General features: G+C 35.0%; 1 protein-coding gene across 1 annotated transcript; it reads right to left on the reverse strand.

Moving 5' to 3' along the window:
• Window positions 1-3,379: 3,379 nt before the first annotated feature.
• LOC140813938 (RNA polymerase sigma factor sigC) lies at window positions 3,380-7,787 on the reverse strand. Its single transcript, XM_073172761.1, has 7 exons — window positions 7,588-7,787; window positions 6,338-6,483; window positions 5,673-6,155; window positions 5,359-5,589; window positions 4,772-4,912; window positions 4,464-4,664; window positions 3,380-3,816 (listed from the first exon to the last, which is right to left on the reverse strand). Exons 1-7 carry the CDS (start codon window positions 7,667-7,669, stop codon window positions 3,532-3,534), a joined length of 1,569 nt encoding a protein of 522 aa, XP_073028862.1. The 5' UTR covers window positions 7,670-7,787; the 3' UTR covers window positions 3,380-3,531.
• Window positions 7,788-8,773: the final 986 nt, after the last annotated feature.

The following is an 8,773-nucleotide window of genomic DNA, read 5'->3' on the forward strand; positions in this document are numbered from 1 at the left end:
TAGAGCTATGAGAAGAGATGAATTTCATAGGGTTTAAGGGCCTAGACAAGCTTACACAAATACTGGACATGGAGGAGTTAAGGGTTGCACAAAAATAGTGTCCTTGTGGGCAAGGGCTCTTCGGCTAGGAGTCTTTGATGGCCAAGGCTTCTAGCTGTTGTTAGGATGTGTCTAGGAGACCTAAATGGGCTGGAGTATGGTCCTAGATGGGCTGTGCAAGGGCTAGGAGAGGGCTGCACATGTTGAGGATTGAGGGGAAGTTAGGTTTTCAATTTTTGAGTTCCTTGAAGGGTGGGGTTGCTGTATGCTGTTAGGGCATGTCCAGATGTCCTAAGGGGCTGAGTCGGCATCCTAGGCTGAGGGAGCAAAGGCCGGTTCGAAGGGGAAGAGGTTGTAGCGAAAGGCTTGGGAGCGCAAGGCATGTAGGCTGTGATTGAGGGGTTTGCAAGTGCATGGGCAGTATAGGCGGTTCCAGGAGGCTTCTGAGTTCGGTCATGGTCTAGGAATGGTCAACTAAGGTCTGGTCATAGTGGTTAAGGGCTGGAGCCGAGGCAAGCTAGAGTTCGAACCAACTAGAGCTAGAGTTGCACATACGATGTCGCTATCATTACTCAAAGATACATCACACATCGTTATCAAATTCATTTACAACTCTTGATATGTCAATGGTTGTATATTCGATTGAGATATGAGTTCAAAAGACCATATTGTACGCTATTCATAACTTAAGGTTCTTGCAGAAACAATCATCGATACCTAGGGTATCATGGTGCAAGCTACTAGACGCTCTTGTTATGATCTGATGGGTGCAATCAGACATGAGTCTTAACGTTTTTTTTATCAAGAGGTTGATGAAAAGAATGATGCTAATTAAAATAAGTCCAAATAGGAACAAATGTTTTTCTGAATGACAATGAAGTTGTGAACCCACGGTTGTATTCCTGAACCTTTGAAAATCACACAAGTATCGGATTATGTATTCTCATTGAAATAGTCAAATTCAAATAGTTGAATATTGTGATTGTAGTTTGATGGAGATCAAACAAATAGTTTATAAAAAAGTTTGTAAGTGGATTTTTTTTTTGTATGGGAAGTTAAGGAAGTTAGCTTAACAATTAATTAAGTGAGGAGGGTGGAACTGCCTGTTTTAGGGAAAGAGTTCACAAAATTAGCAGCTACCAAAAATGAATTAATGAAAACTTTGTTTTCGAAGTTTTCGATTTTCATTATAGATTTGTACAATCGATACATCGGTGTTGTTTGATCGTTGATCGGAGTTATATTGTATTCATAATTATTTATTTAGTAATTTAAAATCTACTAATTAAATAATTATATTAATAGTCGTGACTAAAATCACTACAAGAAAAACAGCCTTCAACAACGTACCTACGACCATGGTTTTTACTAAAATGTTAGGTAGATGCCTGCAAGCCAACGGCTGACTAGGAAATTTATTGACTCAAATGTAATAAACAATCTTTATTTTAATATAATTTAACTTTTTATGGTTTCATTTTGCTTTATCTGTATACTCATGCAATCAGCATAGATAAAGTCATTGATTATACTTTAATACGAATAAATCGTAATTCGATCTTAAAACTAATTGTAAACACTGTATATTCTAAATTCGTTCATAGTCAATTCAGCCACCTAAAAATGAGGATAAATGCCGCTTGAGGTTGAGACTAACATCTTTGATGTTGTATATCGTGTTTCATGTTAAGAGCATAGAGATGCCCAATCATACAGATTGGTAATCATACGATGATTGTACTGAACACTTTCCAAGTGGTTATCATTCATCGAGAGGAAAATTCTGTGATTGTGATTGTACATAATTAGTCCTTACGACCCGGGACAACACTGAGACTCTGCATACTAGGATTGTGCTTGGCTCGTTTACCGACTACGCGCGGTTCACAAGGTGGCGATGTTGGGTCCAATTGTGACATATGTAGGAGCCAGTGCATTGTAGTCGGGAATTCAACGCTCACCTATGGGTGTTGATATTCTATGTGATCTATCGAAATAATAGTGCATGAAATCTCTGGCCAGAGTGTGAGATGTACATTAGTAAGGTCTACGGATAAATATTTTATGATTGTATCACATAGCTATCGAATCTAATATGCAACCCTCGATGAACCAATTGTTGCAGATTCGATAGGGATATATGAGATGAAGGGACCGTAATGTACGTTAATCATAGCCTATTAGTTCTTGCATGCACTATCAGTGATACCTAGGGAATCATGGGGCGATGCTACTAGACGCTCTTGCCATGATTCGATGTGTTTAATTTGAAAATTATTTCTGACATTATCATGACCAAATGTTGGTGCATGAAATAGGGCAAATTGGGGTAAGTCCGAATAAAGGAAAATGTCCTGAATCACAAAGAGTTGTGAATTCATGGCTAGCTGTAACTCTGAACCATTAAAGATCACACAAGCACTAGCTCATTTCTTCACGTAAAATAAATTTGAGGGGTTGGATTTATATAAGTAAATTCAAAGGTTGAATTTATTATAATTAAATTTTGAGAAAATAAATTCAATGAGTTGAATTTGTGATATTTAAAATTTGGAGAGAATAAATTCAAAGAGTTGAATTTATAAAATTTGAGAATTTAATTATTAATCTCAAAAATTGAGTTTATTAAATATTAAGTTAAACATAGTGGGAAGAATGTTCAATGAGTTTGTAGAAATACAAGTCCAACATATTAAATAATTAAAGTTCTTAATGGACTTTGATTAATTAATTGGATTAGTGATGAATTAATTAAATTAGTTGGACTAATCTAATTAATTAATCAAGTCCATTAATGTTAATTAAGAGCCCTAAATTTATATTGATGGAAGTTAAGTCATGCATTGATAATAAAAGGAAAGTAGGCACAAACCCTAGCCTTCATAAGAACATGCAATTTTCGAAAATTGCCTCTCCATATTCTCTCAAGATTTCAGCCATCCCTTGGATAAAATTAATGGTTTGAGCCTCCTCTTGATTTTTCTTTTCTAACGCAAAATTCTTTCAAAATTTCTAATGCAATTTTGAAGAGGAACAAATATTCCAGTCGTAAACTAGATTAGGAGATCGAAGAAAGGAGTTCTTGAAGAAAGTTCGTAGGATTTACAACAAGAACATCTGCTAATACCAGAGTAGTTGGAGGCAAGTGAAAATTGTTTACTTAAGGTATAAACTAAATATCCTATAAATGTTTATTTAGTTTAAATCATACGAGTGTCCAAATAATATTTTGAAAGTCAAAATAAAATTTTAAAACTTCCACTGCGATTTGGACACGAAAAAAACCATAACCCTATATATTTCCATACTAACGGTAAAATCTATCATATAAGAAGAAGAATAATAGCAACTAGCAAGAAAGAATAAAAAATAATCGTGGTACCAATTTGGTTTATGTTCTTTTCTGTTTTGCATTTGAAACCATCAAATATATATTGGTGATTGTTGCGATAAGGGGATATTGCTCAAAATGAAAACCAAACCTCTGATCACTTACTGCATACATGCATAATGACGCAAAATTTTAAGACAATCCTCATTCCTTAATTTTGTCAAAGCTCCCCTCTCTATTTTTCTTATCCACTCTTTGCTAACACCAAACAGCACCCCGATTTCCTCCAGCGACCTTCGTTGACAATTTTTTAGCCCAAATCTCAGCATTAACACTTGAATCTCTCTCGGTTCCAAGCCATTCACAAGAGTATACAAATCCTTCACCAAATGTTTCCTTATCACAGCCTCTTCTAGATTTGCTATTGATGTATCCGGCGTAGCTTCCTGCAAGAAAGTTCCAAAACGCAATATTAATAAACAAAAAATTAGTGTTCCACTTAATTAATTGTCCAAAACTTACAAGGCACCATTTATTATCCAAGTATATCGAGCCAAACATTTGGTCAAAATCTACTCTACACGATGGATGTTGAACTGTCTTTTTCAATTTTATGATAGTGTAAAAATATGGTGTACCAAAACTTTTAGAAGTCAATTCTGAAATCACGTTACATCTGATCACAAGTATGGCCTCTCTTTTTTATAGTGATTTAGTAAGTATAATATTTATCTCAGTACTATATACACATGTTGTTTTGGATATTCATCCCACTACATTTTCATGCAAGTGATCCCGCAATCCAAACACACATTAGGCATTTATGGCTAATCCGTGTAAATCCTGTGTCGTGTTCACTCCTATATATTTATTTCTACAACTTAAATTCAATAACTTCATAACAACATAATTTGTATGCTTAATTAGTAGTGTCAAGATTTGGTCTTCGCACACTTCGCGCCAAGAATTCCATGCACAAATAAACAACCAACGCGGTAAATGCATTCGGAAGTTGATGCCAAGTGGACTTTTAGAACGGGGAGTTGTCGTGATGATATAAATGGTTAGCTACAAATCTAAAGCAGTATCTCACCAGATATTTGATACTGATTCCCTCTCCGAGTTTCTGATCGATAGATCCCACAACCCTGAGGCATTCGCTAGCAGACTTAATTTTAGCTAAAGATAGGCCAGTGAACTTGGCAATTTCTTGATCATCAGGATGATTCCCAATGCTGGTGCTAAGGTATTTTCGTGCCTTCTGTATTTGATTTATCCCTTTGCTTAATGAGCACTGCAGATAACAGCAAGAACAGGAAAATTTTCCTTCTTTTGTTTGAAAATTTATGAATAAAATGGAATGGAAAATCGTCCATGTATAACAGAAAAGAAAAAGCATACAGGAATTCTGATCCCTCTAGCATGTCTTGCTATCAATGTTGAGATAGATTTCCTTATCCAATACTGGACATACGTTGAAAATTTGAACCCTCTTGATTGGTCGAACCTTTCAGCACCTTGCAAGACACCTAAATTTCCTGCCTGTAGAAATTGCGACAGGCAAATTAATAGTTAGACAAGAAAATGAAGATGATTAGCATGAAAATTTACTCCTGATCATGAGCCTCACCAAATCTCTCGATTTGTCGTCCCGGGTATATAATACACAAGTAAATGAAGAATTGCATTCATTGCCAGTCAATAAGAACAATTTCCTTGAAAGACAGGCACGGAGCAGAACTCAAAATTCTGCACATACTATATACTCTTTAAGGTGAAGCTAACTCATCCAATAGCAGGGCACGCATTTTCTCACTGAGTAAGAACATATCATGGAACTCAGGGTCTTAATTTGTAGGTGTGTTATAAGTATAGAAACATAGAATTTCGTTACTTGAACAGACTAACAGAAGGCTTGAAAATACAGTAAGACCAATACTTCCTCTTGGAGAAAGAAAATGCAATATAATATCATTCAGTTGACAAACCTGAATCAGATCATCAAAGGACACTCCAAGTCCCCGATAGTTTCTTGCAATAAACAAAACCAAGGAACGTGTACTTCTTACAAGCTCGTCCATGCAATGCCAACCGTAATGCAAATGATGCAGCAACTCTTTCTTTTTAATTCCAGTGGCTTCAGCCCAGCTACTCAAGGTAGGAACTTCGCCGGTTTCTTCCTCCAGTATCAACCTGATTTTTTCCAATTCTGCAACCAACTGTTGTGTTACAATAACAACAGTAAAGATGGGCTTTTTTTATATGGCAAAGATAAGTTATTATGACAAAACTGCAAAACAACCTTAACGCTACTAGACAATTCTGCCTCATTCCTAGTGACCTTCTGTCTTTTATTTCTTGGCCTCGATTGTCTTATTAATTTAGGAGGCTTAATATTATTTGAAACAGTTTCCAAGCCAAATTCTTGCATGGAACTGCCATTTTCCTTTTCCAATACTCGTTTACTCCTTAATTTTCTCAGTTCTTTTTTTCCAGTAGAAAAATTCAGTTTGCTTGAATAGCCAGTCACCGGATCATTTAAACTAGGTTCTTCAGCAAGCTTGGCAGGTACAGACTGGAGGGTCCTGGATAGACATGCACGGAAATATCTTAGAGCACCGAGCCTTTCTAACTGCTTTAGAATATCTCCTTCCAACCTTACCAAGTCGGTGTCAACAAATATGTCCTCCAACATATCAAGATTTTTCATCATTAACTTGAACCGTGATGTTTGGGTGGCTTGAAGGCTCGTCAGATATGCTGATTCACCCTCTTTTTCCAATATCTGGATATCATCACAATGTAAACAATATAGATCAGACCCCCTTACAATCGCCATCCAAATAATCGGGAATTCAAGGAATCACAAAAGTATTGAAGCCAAAAGATGACAGAGGATATCATTATAATCCCTTTCGCAATCCCCATTCAATTAATCAAACAAGGTTAAAAAATTTACGAAAGTACCTTTGTTTCTCTAGTTCCAGAGTAAAAGTTCTCCAGAAGTTGTGAGGAAGAAGAACAAGCTTGTGCCAGGGAATTATCAGCAAATGTCTCAGTTACCCGATATATGAGGGATGCGGCAGACAGCCTAGCCAATAGATTGGAATTACCTAAACAATATGAACAGAAACAGTAGTATTAAACGCACATTCTGAATATCATGACCAGAGATTGTGGTCGATCGCATGCTTGTGTCAGTATGAGGCAGGACAAATAAAATTGAGATTCAACCTTCCACCAGGAAGGTGTCATAACGAAATCAGGTTCACAAATTTAAGACGATGCATATATAATCATCTGTCAGTGTATAGAGTAGCTGGGATCAAATTCATGTTAGCCGATAATGGGAGGAATAAATTTATAACAAACAAAACATTAATTTCAAAAATAAAAGAAATTAGAGTTATTTGCATAAATATTAGACTAAATAAGCAGCGTATTGAATTATTGACAGTTGAAACACTTCGCCACTTCACCATGAAAAGGACAAAATGAACAAGTTGATGACCGATGCGAGTGAAAAACACAATTTCTTTAAAACAGATTCGTCTCCTCGTCGATGGTGTCTTGAGTATCGATACTATGGTAGTACCAATAGCAAATAAACACAAACTTGCTACTGCAACAAACAGAAAATATACTTGATCTTAATCATTCTTAAAAATAAAACAAAAGAAACAAGATACTGGAATGAAGAACCTTTTGTTTTATCTATTACTCTCAAAAGAATAAGACATGCATATATATAGTTAAGTCCACACATGCGTTTCAAAAGTTTACATGAATCATTCGTATTTAATTTAAGTTTTGAAACCGATTAATTGTTAGATGACTGATTTACTCCAAGTTTTGAAACCGATTAATGGTTAGATGTATTAAGTTAATAAATCATCTAAAATAAAACACTTGAATTTTAATTCACCAATTGAATTTATTCCAACAATTCACCCAGCCATCCCTACAGGCTACAGCAAGTAAAATAAGCTTCAAAGACGGCATTCGCAGACCCGGAATAACCAAGATTTAGTGTTAGAAAGCTATCATACTAAAGCTAAGCATCTGCACAAACTCCAAGTTAAAAGTGCGCCACTAATCCTACCAATTAATTTCTAGGAACCAACTGAATGATAAATATCAAACAAGCCCATTAATCCAAATAGCTAGGAATACTCGAGTAAAACATTAATCAAGCATCAAGAAAAGTGAATGCTCACATGGATATGAAGAAGGAAACGATGAAGACAGAGGGGATTTAACGGAGAGACCACCCCATTTGAGGTTGAGTCTGAAACCCATTTACGTATTAGAAATGGGTGCAGGAAAATTATGAAGATATATTGGTGAGATCGAAAGAGTGGTGGAGTATGTTTGCAATCTCTCGTCCACCTGTGTCACATCCTCTCTTTTTTTTATTATCTTGAAATTCTTGAACAGAAGCACATCGAAATAGATATTTTTAATGAATATCCAAAGACCACGATACATATATCACATGCATGCAAATTATTTTAATTATTTTATTTAATTGCTTTTAAATATTTGTATAATATTTATTATATGATTAAATATATGATTTCATGATTAAATAATAATATGACATGATTACATAAAATTTAAGGATTTTAATCAAATATTCGATAATATACAGGGAAAAGGAGACTGGATACGACCAAAACAAGGATGTTTATTTTTCTTTATTAATGGCAAGGCTTTCTAATACAATTAAAAATGATTTATTTTCTAAAAAATGTTGGAGTTCGAATTAATTTACGAGTCGAGCTCGATTTTTCCCGGAAAGCCGGTTTTGGACAAACAAAGAGTTTTAAAAGATCAAAAAATTTATTTTTGGGAAACTAATTTTATAAACTTTTATTATTTAATTAAATAAATGTTATTGAGCCCAATTTAATTATTTAAAGTAAGCCCAATTACCTTTAAGCTTGCAAGCCCATTAACATGTTAATCAATTTAAAAATAAGTGACATAGGTATTTTATCACCACAATTCCTTCACCATCAACAGCCGTAAAACACACACACACACACACACAAATTTCGAAATATCAAGGAGAAGAAAAAGCTTGTGTTCTTCTTCGTCCGGTCGTCCAACGTCGCACCCTCGCTAAAGATCGTATATTCGAGCGTTATAAACGCAAAGGCATGTTTCTTAAACTCTTTTAAACATCATACAAATCATTTATGCATGATTTAACTGTTTATGTATGAAAAATATAGGTGTTTGACATCTTTTACGGTAAAACGTTTATTTTCAAAAAAAAATACGATGATTTCACGCCTGTTTTAAAAACGTTTTTGAATCCAATGAGTACGCTGCCAAAACATGGTAAAATATGATTGAATAATGATCAAAACATGACAAATTTAAAAGAAAAATAAGGCT

The sequence above is a fragment of the Primulina eburnea genome, chromosome 15 (assembly GCF_022965805.1).
Source record: "Primulina eburnea isolate SZY01 chromosome 15, ASM2296580v1, whole genome shotgun sequence".
NCBI classification, from domain to species: Eukaryota; Viridiplantae; Streptophyta; class Magnoliopsida; order Lamiales; family Gesneriaceae; genus Primulina; species Primulina eburnea.

Bases quoted from the DNA above. Each gene is read 5' to 3' on its own strand.
- LOC140813938 (XM_073172761.1), bottom strand. From the start codon at position 7,669: ATGGGTTTCAGACTCAACCTCAAATGGGGTGGTCTCTCCGTTAAATCC. The intron at 6,484-7,587 runs GTGAGCATTCAC...CATATTGTTTAG, and splicing joins GTTTCCTTCTTCATATCCAT to GTAATTCCAATCTATTGGCT. The intron at 4,913-5,358 runs GTTTGTCAACTG...CAATTTCTACAG, and splicing joins CCTTTGATGATCTGATTCAG to GCAGGAAATTTAGGTGTCTT.